Source organism: Oncorhynchus keta, chromosome 30, assembly GCF_023373465.1.
Source record: "Oncorhynchus keta strain PuntledgeMale-10-30-2019 chromosome 30, Oket_V2, whole genome shotgun sequence".
NCBI classification, from domain to species: domain Eukaryota; kingdom Metazoa; phylum Chordata; class Actinopteri; order Salmoniformes; family Salmonidae; genus Oncorhynchus; species Oncorhynchus keta.
This window is the reverse complement of record NC_068450.1, coordinates 40,864,910-40,878,839: the sequence shown is the minus strand read 5'-3', so window position 1 is coordinate 40,878,839 and position 13,930 is coordinate 40,864,910. Positions and strand designations below refer to the sequence as shown.

Below are 13,930 nucleotides of genomic sequence, written 5' to 3'. Positions count from 1 at the left end.
CCAACATTTTTAACCTCTCCCTGACCCAGTCTGTAATACCTACATGTTTCAAGCAGACCACCATAGTCCCTGTGCCCAAGAACGCCAAGGTAACCTGTCTAAATGACCCCTGATCACTCACATCTGTAGCCATGAAATGCTGGTCATGTCCTACATCAACGCCGTCATCCCAGACACCCTGGACCCACTCTAATTTGCATGCTGCCCCAACAGATCCACAGATAACGCAATCTCTATTGCACTCCAACTGGATCCTGGATCTCCTGACGCCGCCCTCAGAAAGTGAGGGTAGGCAACAATACATCCATCATGCTGACCCCTGACACAGGGGCCCCGCAGGAGTGCGTGCTTAGTCCCATCCTGTTCACCCACAACTGCATGGCCACAAACAACACCATCATTCTTATTGACAATGACGGCCTAGGAACAGTGGGTTAACTACCTTGTTCCGGGGACTGCTAAATAGCTAATCAAATGGCTACACGGACAACCTGCATTGACCCTTTTTTACTCTAACTCTCTGCACTGACTCTATGCACACACATACTTACACTGACACCCCAACACACACACACACACATCTCTGAAGTTAAGCAGCTAAGCATCTCTGAAGCTAAGCAGACTAACCTTGTTGGTCCTTGGATGGGAGACCAGGTGCTGCTGGAAGTGGTGTTGGAGGGCCAGTAGGAGGCACTCTTTCCTCTGGTCTAAAACAATATCCAATGCCACAGGGTAGAGATTAGGGACATTGCCCTGTGTAGGGTGCTGTCTTTTGGATGGGATGTTAAATGGGTGTTCTGACTCTCTGTGGCCACTTAAGATCTCAAGGCACTAAGAGAAGGGATGTTAACCCCAGTGTCCTGGCTAAATTCCATCATGGCCACCTAATCATCCCCAGCTTCCACTTGGCTCATTAATCTCCCCTCCCCTTCCCTGTAACTATTCCCCAGGCCGTTGCTTTAAATGTGTCCTCAGTGAATTTTCCTGGTAAAATGTACACACACATCAAATACGCTGCTGCTACTGTCTATTATCTATCCTGTTGCCTAGTCACTTTACCCCTACCTGTATGTATAGTACATACCTACCTCAATTACCTCATACCACTGCACATCGACTCTGTATTGGTACTCCCTTTATATAGCCATGTTACTTTTGCTCATTAGTTTTATTCCTTATTCACTGTGTATTTATTCCTCGTATCACTACTTCAATTTTTATTTCATTTTTTTATCTTATCTTTACTCTGCATAGTTCGGAAATGGACCCGTAATTAAGCATTTCACTGTTACTCTACACCTGTTGTCTTACGAAGCACGTGACAAAAACATTTTATTTTATTTTATTACATCTGTAAGATCAAAGAGACCAAGAGGTTTCGAAGACCAAGAGGTCTACTTTTAAGTGATGATACTCTCTGTACGTTGACACGTATACATTTCTGGCCAACGACATCAGGCGAAGGATGTATGGGATTAAACAAAGATTCATTATTCATTATCATTACTCTCAGTGATCAACGAAGGACTGTGGTAGGACTACTTACAATGGAGGCCATACGGATGGATTGGTGATAAGGTTCTATTCACCCCCTCCCCACTGAAGGTCAACACTGTAATTATATTGAAGGATGACCCTAGATTTTGGCCAATATTCCCCCCATAAATGCATTATTTATCTTGGCACCAAGAGTAGATCAGGATTCAAGCTTTACAATTAGTTCTTAAGTAGCTAGACTTAGCGACACAACTCCGTGGCTGAGAGGGCGAGAATCACATTCCTGTAATTCTACAGTGGTTTTAGTGAAATGTCTATTCATAAGCATTCGTCAAGAGGAAATATTGGATTAGATAGTTGGATTAGAATGGCAACGAAGACAGCATAGTTGTGGTGAAATGAAAGTAGGGAGCTGTGCAAAGATCTTGCGTCACGAGAGATGAATAAGGCTCTTAGGTATGTAACTCCTCATGTACCCCCCCGATTATGCTCCTAAAATCATTTTTTGTGATTATTATAAGGCACCTGCTGAGCATAAATACAAAGATCCAAATGACGGAGTTGGAACACATGTTCCTGGTTGTATAACCCCAGTCCCACATGGATGTTTCCCTCCAAAATAAGTAATATTCCTTGGGCGATTCTGACAAGGCACTAATCCATTTATACATTCACAATGCTTTTGACTTGGGGCAGTGAGGATGCAGACAACCATAAGGGCACTTGGTTCTACATCCTGCTACTTACTGTATCTATAAATTAATCAACAGAGAAATCTAGGGATAAATAAATAAGTAACCTTCACTTTTTCAAGTTCATCTCCCTTTATCTTCCTATCTTAATGGCTGTATCCTTGCCCATCTCAAGGCAAAGAGCAACGGACAGAACACTTCAAGTTTTTTATTTTAAATTCTAAATAATGAATGACCGGATTGGATTTGTGCTCATCCTATCGGCAGCACACTCTGTGTCGCCTGTACTCCTAGAAACTGCATTAAAAAAGAGCGGAAAACATTGCAGGCTCTCACTTTTTCTTAAGTCGCCTCTGGCTTTTTGAATAGATGCATATTTAATTTCCCTTCTGTTTTTTTCCATTCAGGTCAATGGTTATGGAAGTTGTTTAATCCAACAAGAAACAGTTACCACCCAAGTATTTTTTGTTTTGCCTTTTCAAACACACCTCTGTCAATCACCTCTGTTTGTTTTTTATTGCTTGACATGGCTTCAGAGTCTTGCAAAGCCAACGCCTGACAGTCATGTCTTCTGTGTGTTCTATTTGAAGACAACACTGGAAATCAGAAATGCTGGAAATCAGAAATTCTGAGTATTTGACAGAGGAAAAGCTTCAAGTCTAATACAAGCTTGTTTTTTTGTGAACTTTAACCCCCCCCCCCTGAACGCAACCTCCCCTGCCCTCCCCTCCCCTACAATGACCAAAGACACCCCCCCGTACCACCCCTTCCTGTGGGCCTGAAAGCAAAGAAAAGTCTAAATGAATATATCTAATTGGCTTGTATTCAAGATTCAAGGGCCTATCATCATTAAGTATGCAAAGCATTTTATATTTTAATTCATGCACTTAAAAATCTATTTTGTAACTTTGCCCCAGAAGCATCTAACTGCAGCGCACTCCCACATCATATGAAGGAATGTGCCTACCTGATTTAGGGGACATGGTGAACAGTTGGGGCCAGTTTCCTTGGTGTTAAATACATCTGTGAATAATGTTCAAATGTATAAATTAATGGTTTGGATAGGATGCCAAGGTCATATTTATTCATATTCTGTTCCAATTAAAGGGTTGTTCAGATTCAATCTGTGAACAATACTTTTTTAATGGCTAGCTCAGAATATGAGCTTTCCAAAAGGTGTTTATATATTATTGAGATCAGTTATTTTGGGAGCCCATCATTGGATGGTTCAGTAGTTGAGTTTTCCGAGGGACTCCATATGCCAGCATAGAAAAAGTGAATTGTCTGGTAATGTGTATGTACTGTATCTTTCAAATCTTGGAATATTCTCAAACCATTACTATCCATGATATCGGTAAGGATACAGATTCCACATTTGAGCAATTAGGGGGATGCAAAAGGTCACCCTCCAGATCACAAGGCATTATTGTGAAATATTGGGGCATGGGCATGCCATTTTCATTCTATTGTCTTTCAATTTTGCGGCAAATAGTAATTGTGCAAGCCAATATCCAGAAGGGTGAGCCATGGGAAGCATTGAGGTACAGAAATTCATCAGTGGCAATATATTCATTTTGACAATAGATATTCTGCCGGTTAAAGAAACAGAGATATTATTTCATGAGGTAGGATTGAAATTATTTTAGCATTCTGTTAACATTTCTGGCAATGGTTTAATCAAAGGAAGGAACCTTAGCTACTACCAACTATTTATAATGGGAAAGGATTGGAGATGGAGTCCTCCATCGGGTCTTGAGAGGCATTAGGGCTGATTTGGTAAGATTAATTTATCAGAATTTATCTATGATCTTCAATGCGTTTGAGAGCGATTGAGATACAGTTGAAGTCGGAAGTTTACATACACCTTAGCCAAATACATTTAAACTCAGTTTTTTACCATTCCTGACATTTAATCCTAGTTAAAATCCCTGTCTTAGGTCAGTTATGATCACCACTTTATTTTAAGAATGTGAAATGTCAGAATAATAGTAGAGAGAATGGTTTATTTCTGTCAGATGTGTGCGTACTTGTAACGAAGTCTGGTGCAGGAGAGCAGAGATTTGTGAACAGGCGCACACTTTATTTAGGCAAAAGTGCAAAACGCGCAAAACAGTCACAATAATTATGTTTAATAATAAACATCTTCATGAAAATAACACGAAAAAAGCAAGCCAGTCTGGCTCGTCAACAATACACACGTAACACAAGCAATCTTGCACAAAGACATGATGGGGAACAGAGGAATAAATACATGTAGATTGATTGGGGAATTAAACCAGGTGTGCAGGGAACAAAACAAAACAAGTGGATACATGAAAAATGAAGCGGCGATGGCTAGAAAGCCGGCGACGTCGCCCAAACAAGGAGAGGAGCTGACTTCGGCGGAAGTTGTGATAATTTCAGCAATTATTTTTGTCATCACATTCCCAGTGGGTCAAAAGTTTACATACACTCAATTAGTATTTGGTAGCATTAACTTGGGTAAAACGTTTTGGTTAGCCTTCCCACAATAAGTTGGGTGAATTTTGGCCCATTCATCTTGACAGAACTGGTGTAACTGAGTCAGGATTGAAGGCCTCCTTTCTCACACACGCTTTTTCAGTTCTGCCCACAAATGTTCTATAGGGTTGAGGTCAGGGCTTTGTGATTGCCACTCCAATACCCTGACTTTGTTGTCCTTAAGCCATTTTGCACAACGTTTGAAGCTTCCTGACATCTTTAGATGTTGCTTCAATGTATCCACATAATTTTCCATCCTCATGATGACATGTATTCTCCTCCAAACATACCGATGGTCATTATGGCCAAACAGTTCTATTTTTGTTTCATCAGACCAGAAGAGATTTCTCCAAAAAGTATGATCTTTGTCCCCATGTACAGTTGCAAACCGTAGTCTGGCTTTTTTTTTTTTGCGGTTTTGGAGAAGTGGCTTCTTCCTTGCTGGACGGCCTTTCAGGTTATGTCTATGAAGAACTCGTTTTACTGTGGATGTAGATACTTTTGTACCTGTTTCCTCTAACATCTTTACAAGGTCCTTTGCTGTTGTTCTGGGATTGATATGCACTTTTCACACCAAAGTATGTTCATCTCTAGGAGACAGAACGCATCTCCTTCCTGAGAGGTATGATGGCTGCGTGGTCCCATGGTGTTTATACTTGCGTGCTATTGTTTGTACAGATGAACATGGTACCTTCAGGTGTTTGGAAATTTCTCCCAACCAGACTTGTGGAGGTCTACAATAATTTTTCAGAGGTCTTGGCTGATTTGTTTTGATTTTCCCATGACGTCAAGCAAATAGGCACTGTGTTTGAAGGTAGGCCTTGAAATACATCCACAGGTACACCTCCAATTGACTCAAATGATGTCAATTAGCCTATCAGAAGCTTCGAAAGCCATGACATAATTTTCTGGAATTTTCCAAGCTGTTTAAAGGCACAGCCAGTGTGTCAGTATGTAAACATCTGACACACTGGAATTGTGATACCTTGAATTATAAGTGAAATAATCTGTCTGTGAACAATTGTTGGAAAAATTACTTGTGTCATGCACAAAGTAGATGACCTAACCGACTTGCCAAAACTGTAGTTTGTTAACAAGATATTTGTGGAGTGGTTGAAAAACAAGTTAATGACTCCAACCTAAGTGAATCAAAACTTCCGACTTCAACTGTACGTTGTCTAGTTACAGTAAAATATTGTCTGCATATAATGGGGCTCCCGAGTAGCGCAGTGGTCTAAGGCATTGCATCTCAGTGCTAGAGGTGTCACTACAGACCCTGGTTTGATTCTAGGCTGTATCACAACCAGCCATGATTGGGAGTCCCATAGGGCTGCGCACCATTGGCCCAGTGTCGTTGGGGTTTGGCCAGGCAAGGTCATTATTGTAAATAAGACTTTGTTCTTACCTGACTAGTTAAATTATATATATTTTTGATGAAGTGATCAATCGATTTTAGGATTTGATGTTATTTCCTTAGTTTACCGAATTGCCTGGGCCAGAGGTTCCATTAATAATAAGAATAGTCACAATTGGGATCGCTTCTAGTGATTCTGAATGGAGCTGAGCAGATATAGTTTTTTTAAACTATTGCTGAGGGATTGGCATATAGTATTTCAATCATATTAACGAAATGTGATCCAATTCCCATATGTTACAAGACAGACCAGAGATATGACCATTCTAGTCTACCAAAAGCTTTCTCTGCATCGAGAGATATACAGCCCAAGGAGCTGTTGTGTCTGATGAAGCATCTAAGATACGTAATAGTCAATAGAGGTTATCTGAGGATAAAAGCTTTTTAACAAACCCGCTTTGGCCTGTGTGGACCAATTTGGGTAAGTAAGTTTTGAGACAGGACGACAATATTTTGAGACAGGACGACAATTTTAGAAAACTGTTTAATATCTGTGTTTATCAAAGATAAGGGGAGATTGTGAGAACACTGGTTGGCATACTTACCTTTATTGAATAAAAGCCAAATTAGTGCTGTATTCACATCTCTCCCAAATGTTCTTTTGTGAATGGCTGTGTTAATAATTTTGAGTAATTGTGGACCTAGTTGATTCAGAATTTATACCATTCCATCCAGGTGTTTTGCCTTTACTTATGCTATCCAATGCCCATTTGAGTTCATTGAGAGCGATTTAGGCTCCCAGCGAGGTGGCTTCCTCTTTTGAGAGTTCTTAATTATTTTAGAAAGGACTGGTTTGGATTTACAATCAGAGGTGTACAGTTCTTTGCAGAAACGGGAGAACCTTTGATTAATTTGGGTTCTGATGGTAAATTCCCCCGTTTCAGATTCAATAGTTGCAGTTACTCAGATTCTAAAGAACACACCGACTCAGACACAAAAAAAAACACATGTAGCATGATAGTGTGTTCTTTTGACACACTATTAACAAGCTGTTATAATAGAACAAACAAAACCCATCCTCAAATGAACTAATTCCACATCATAATATGAACACATTACTGGGACATGTGTTTCTGTCCAGCGGTCAAAAATCCCAAAATAACAACTGTACCAAAACACCCCAAGATATCGTATGTCACCAAACACACACTGTGGCTAGCTGCCACCAGCAAGACAACTTAATGCTGTGTGAATTAACACTGGGAGTAGTGTTAGGAGTTGACAATTAGTCAAGCATGGCACACTCTGACAAATAGGACCATTTACTGACATGGAATGAGGGATGCATTCTAATATGGACACACTGAGAGAAAAGCATGGGCCCCTATTGACTGATCAGGCCAGAGAGATTAATGGGATGGAAAGTTCAATCCTGGTTGAGTGAACGTGCAGTTGGATTGCACAAACAGCACCTTTACACACCCAATTGTGTGCTTTGGTCTAGAACAGGGGACTAATGCTCACTTGCAGTCAATCGATTGGCTGAGCACGCTTGGATTGGTTTAGCTTGTTGTGCCGACAGCATTACTTTCCTGTTGAATACTTAGCAATCTCCCAAGACAACCTGTTTCGGTTCAGGCTTCACTTGTGAGCTACATCGAGAGGAACCCCAAGGGCAACATCATTTAAAAAAAAAAACTTTTTGAGGCTGCTTTAAAAGCTTTTGCGCCTTAAATAATCACTTGTTAAACATTTTCATGAGTTGTTTAATCAACACTAACAAGCACAATAAATTGTCATAATTTTGCAATTACTGTAATGTAGGTTGTGATGAGATGGACTTCACAACACCTTTTTCAGAGTGTAAGCTTTGGTGCCAATACAACATTTCAGAAACTTCATAGGCTACAACTTTGTACAACATCGGTACTATTGGAAAATGTTGAGCGACAACCTTGCAACAACCCTCTGATCATCTCCATTGTGACGCCGTGACTACCTATTGGATGCATTCCTAGCAAGGTTGTGTTGGCAGAGAAACGACATTCAAATATTTGGGAATCTTTCTCCCACAAAGAAGTATAGGCCTATCCAAGTCACTGAGGATTTGGACAGATGTATTACGCTATTTGAAATGAAGGTACGGTAGCAAAACGTTTAAGCGTGTGTGTGTTTTTTTTATCGTTCCAAAAAATGTCATGAGGCATCTATATTGAACAATGTTTTAACAGTTGGGCGTCACTCAGCTCCGAGCAAGTCTGTGCCTAAACATGCTTTTAGTAACAATGGGAGATCACTGGCACTGGGTTTAGCCTACCATTTTGTGTAATCAAACCAATTACGTCTTGATCCTAGAGCTTTTAAAAATAGAAATTCACTATATTGTCAATTTTTTCCCAGTCAGTATGTAATTGTATAGATTGACAATTACATACTGCAGGTAAACCCACGCTCAACATACGCTCAACATATGTGTCTCTAATAGTATGTACAGTATTTCTCCATCTTCCCTACAACTCCTTTCCATATTGTGGGACTCAATATTGTACAAAAGTACATTTGTTTTGGTAAATACATTTTTCTGTCCCCTCGTTCAGAACACAATAGAATTAACTTTGCAATAGGTTCACTGAGGAAATAGTCCACTGTCGAGAGATGCTAACTAAGATTACAAATCATGTCCGACTAATTGAAAGTAACATTTGGTTTAAAGTATCACTCTGTCTTAAACAAGCCATACAAAGCTGGTTATAATTAGAGTTTTAATCCTCCAGAATAGATAGAACAAATATTACAACAAATGTTATGGTTAAACTCAAATATACTCATTAATGAAAAAAATGTGTTTATGATTTAAAAAAAAAATGGTATTATACTTATTAATGACATTATGAATAGAAGGAGTTATGTCACATATGCAGCTATCGGAAATATACGGGATTATCTGCTCAATCCTAATTTACAGCCAACCGATTGCAGCACTACCACAAAAGTGGAGGAGGCAAGTGGAAAAGGGAGAAGGTAGGGAACTTGTTTGCCCGCCATATATTTAAGATACAAATTGGCTGAAAGGAACTGGCATAAATAGAAAAATATACCAGTTTCATTTGAGAACAAAAATGTTGACAGCTGTGCCATACAAATTCAAAATAAATGGGAAGATATTTTCGATATACCAATTCCATGACACATGGTTTATGAACTGGTACAAAAAACGACGCTTGATTCAACACTTAGTTTTTCCAATTGAAAAATTATTATATAAAATTCTTGCCACCAACAGAGTGCCATATACATGTAGTTTTCCCCTGTAGTCATATGCCCTGCAATGCAGTGATGTAAGAATAGAGCCGACAACCTTCTTGTGATTTCTGAGCAGGGGGTCTTTCATGGGTATTTATTAATTAATTATTAATGTTAAAGTCTTTCTCAATACAAAAATGCCACAAGTGATTAGTGATGACACACACTGGTGAGAACTAATCAGGCTTCTCTCTTCTGCCTAAAACACTCTTATCAGGTTTTAATTAAGCCAATGTGGAGGAATGAATTACAATTGTTCAGGATTGAAAGGGAGCAGGTTAAATGACACCGGCCTGCCACCGTGAATATATTACTCTTTGTTTCCATGACAGCAGGTATGCTAGTAAAAATACACAGTCTTTCCTGCTTAGCGTTAATGTTAATGCTTTTCTCGAGTGCAGACACCTTTCCGGTTTTACCCACTTTCTACATAGGCCGCTTCTCCATAGACCGTGGTAACACAATATGTTACTGGTGCAACTTTCAAGGAACTAATCCAAGCGGGGTGACATGTGGCGAGCGAGTCGTTGTTGTGCGTCGTGTCATGTAAAGTTTTTTGCATTGTTTAGTGTGCTGTTTATTTAGACTTGCATCATCTTGTTCTCGCACGTGCGTCTTCTGGGGAATCTTAACTCACCACGGTGAGATGAGCTGAGATGATCTGAGAGCTTCCAAACTGTTGTTTACTACACTCCCGACTTTCCCCAAGGACTCAGAGCCGCTGTTACGAAAACATCACATGGGCCGGGTCTTGCATCCTGGGTTTATGGAACAAATGGAGACGGCAAATGGGATATTGTTGGGGAAAAGGCATGCATTGTATATCTGAGAGAGTGCTGTAAATAGCATGCTTTGGGGGCATGCTTATGAATGTGAATGGGAGCGAGTCAGTTAGATTCAGCTTTGTAATGGGTTTGAAGGCTTCAGATTCAGAAAGGCACCGCAAAGAGAGTAAGGTGGAGCATACCGAAGAGGTAAATGCTTCTGGTAGCCACAAGGCACTAGACATTTATGTATTATAATGATTTACCAAAGTATGATGCAACGAGTGGTGCACAGGGACATTATTGAGTTTTCCATCTTAAATGCTTTCGTGTTTGAACCACTGCAATGTCATTCTGGTCATGTCTTTTGAGTCCATGCAACTCTTTAGAGTTAAACACGACATGCATCTCATTATGAATATGAATAGGTAGAAGGGCGTTGCCCTTCAAAACTATGTACACTGGGGTCAACATATGTTCAAATCAACTGTTATTTTATTTGTCACATACTTCATAAACAACAGGTGAAATGCTTACTAGCCCATCAGACTGAGCACATGGGCTGAATACATCTGACACTCACTGTTTCCCAGTGAGCATGACTTATTTTTCCCTGGTTATTGTTTTACCTCACTCATTTCCACTGTTGTTGTTGCCTTCAAATCAAGACAGTTCCCTGTGAACTATCCATGCATTTTGGATACAGCCGTTCATCTACGCAACTCTATCTGTCCATCTGTCTTTCTGAAAATCGTCCTCATTGCTGTACAATACAGTTATGAATAATGAATGAACATTTTCCAAGTGAACATTCCAAAGAAAATAGTTTTTTCATCGGATAAAGCCAGCAACAATTACAAATGCAGTAACGCTAACTAGCGCCCAGAATCGGATACTCCCTCCCTCCCGCCGCACGCCTCTCACTTTGAAACGGCTAGTCATCAATAAACAAATCATTGCACAGAATTATTCATTTGTCTTTGATGTCACTGGATCACCCAGAGACTGGGTGTGCATACCAATAACCAACTCCCTCTGCCCTTCTATGACCCCCGTCAGTGGCGTTTGGGCACCTTACTGTGCAACACAAAGTCACATTGAATAATCATTATGGCACCGCACCGAGGGGGCTAAATAAATCACAGCGAACCATGGCCATTGATTGGCTTGAATCAGGCCACAATGTAGACACTTGTATCGTTTAAATCCTCCCTGACAGATAGGGGATAATACACCCACGGGGAGTCGCTACCAGGGTGACGAAGCCTCTTTACGAGTGGTTTGTTTGTTACTGTATTCAGCAGGTTCCCTGCCAACGGATTCCCTCGCTGACCAATGAGAGTAGAGTGTTTTTATTTCCCTCTATAGCGGGGTTTGTTTATTAGAATACCGTGTGCACCTTGTGGGGCAGATGCATTGGTAATTGTAAAGAAGGCATCTGAGGCACTGAAACATCGTACCATTACGATGCACCACTCCTTATTCAATGGCCAATACTAAAGCTCAAAGATGATTACAGAGAAGAGTATGGTAGCCCCTTGTTTATAATTTGATCCTAATGTATATTTCATGTTATATAGCTCACTACAGCAATGGATTGTCCGATAAATATAAACATTTCAAAATAGTGTATTTGTGAAAAGTAGGACGGCGCTCGATACGTTGTGTATACACATTTTTCTTCGTACTTTATTCACAATGCTTTTAGCTTATGTAGTGAAATGGTGCCCTAATAATTATTGAGGTAGACAACCAAAAAGCAACATAAATAGACCTCCAGCAGATAAATTGTGCTTATTGAGTGAATCTTCCCATCATTTCAGTGGCCATCATTAGTCTCATAGTGTCATTACATTCAACGATTGTCATTAGGCCTACACTCTTGTAGCCTGAATTAGCCTAAGTGATGTATCTTGCTGACAAATGAACCTTTTTTTGTAAAAAGAAAAGTCAAGAACACCTGAAACAGAGCTGTGTCTGTCCCGAGCTCATCGGTGCGGGAAACTGAGTGCCCAGCTGAAACAATGTTGCTTGCGAAAGCTTAAGCCAGACAGAGAAACAAATAAGGAAAAGTAATTTGCACACTGCCCTTGAGAATGATTCCAAAGGGCAATGGAACTGGTGGATAGGGGACCTAATAGAGAGCAACCTTCCGTTTGAGCCCCAACACATTTGGTACGGATGAGAGGTTACCGTGCTTCTTGCCCTGTCAAGAATACTCACTGCGTGTGAAGGTTGACTCACTGCCTGAAAAGTAGTACAAAATAATATAAAACACACATTTTTGCCTCAATGGGAGATTTACTTAAACCTAGACAGTTACTACAAGTGAACTTCAAAAGCTTTTCAAACTCTGACTATCATCTTATTACCTTTCTAGTATCTGATGTTAATGTTTTTACATTCTTGTATAACCTGCATCTACATGGGATCTAAATTTGATCACCCTGTTGTTGCAGGAAATGCAAACTTGTAGTGTAATCAAGGTTTAAAAAGGCTTCTAAAGGTTTGAAATTTCCCTTTAAAATGTCAGACTTGATTTGCCCTCACTAAAAATCTATCAACCCATACAACAAAAATGTAATTTAATTATAATCCACACAATAATTCACATTTCCTGTTGTTGCAGAATTATTTTTATTCTGTGAGAAACTGGTCAAATTAAGCTCCTACAGCTGTACTTTAAGCCAACGTTCAAACTCTAACATACTATCGTCCTATTAATCTTATTATTGTCTGATTTTAAACATTTCTTTATTTGTGTGTTCCTTGCAGGGTTTTTGGGCCATAACAAGGGCTTCCAGAGTCCTTGTGAGCACAAGTACTGTGGCCTTGGGCGTCACTGCGTGGTCAACCATGAGAGTGGTAAAGGGGAGTGCAACTGTCTGGACCACTGTAAACCACACTACAAACCGGTGTGTGGCTCGGACGGCAAGTTGTATCAGAACCACTGTGAGCTCCACCGTGCCTCCTGTCTGGGTGCACAGAGAATTACTATCATGCACAGCGAGGAATGCTTCTACAAAGGTAAGAATTACATCTCATCTCATAAAATGTCTGTCATGGAATGTGCAAGATCATATTATGGGGTCAAAGCAACATTGTTCAGAGATCTTCTGTGGTGTATGTTCCCTTTATGCAGGAGCAAAGTAGTTACAGGAGATTCGTTTTTATCTTCTTTATGCACTATACTCTTAAAAAAAAGGGTTCTTTGGCTGTCCCCATAGGATAACCCTTTTTTGGTTCCAGGTGAACCCTTTTGGGTTCCATGTAAAACCCTCTGTAGAAATGGTTCTACCTGCAACTAAAAAGGAAAAAGGGTCCTCTTATAGGGACAGCCGAAGAAGCCTTTAAAACTTCTTCAGGATCGGATGAGCTAACGTAGGCTAATGCTATTAGCATGAGGTTGTAAGTAACAGTAACATTTCCCAGGACATAGACATATCTGATATTGGCAGAAAGCTTAAATCCTTGTTAATCCAACTGCACTGTTGACAGTAGCTCCAACTGCACAATTGACAGTAGCTATTACAGTAAAAGAAAACCATGTTAATGTTTGAGGAGAGTGCACAATTTTGAACATGAAAAGTTATTAATAAACAAATTAGGCCCGTTTGGGCAGTCTTTTATACAACATTTTTAACATAAATGCAATTGTTCTTTGGATCAGTCTAAAGCTTTCCACATACACTGCTGCCATCTAGTGACCAACATCTAAATAGCACCTGGGCTGGAATAATACATTATGACCTTTCTCTTGCATTTCAAAGATTATGGTACAAACAAAATACAAAAGAACTGTTGTTTTTCTCTTTGTATCG

The 13,930-nt window shown here is 40.0% G+C and overlaps 1 protein-coding gene across 3 annotated transcripts in view; it reads left to right on the top strand.

Moving 5' to 3' along the window:
• Positions 1–13,930, top strand: part of LOC118363600 (follistatin-related protein 5-like) — a 172,845-nt gene that overhangs the window by 55,490 nt on the left and 103,425 nt on the right. For all 3 annotated transcript variants that reach the window (XM_052488424.1, XM_052488422.1, XM_052488423.1), the window contains exon 4: positions 12,885–13,136. In XM_052488424.1, coding sequence (XP_052344384.1) covers positions 12,885–13,136 — 252 coding nt within the window. The remainder of the gene's footprint in view (positions 1–12,884; positions 13,137–13,930) is intronic.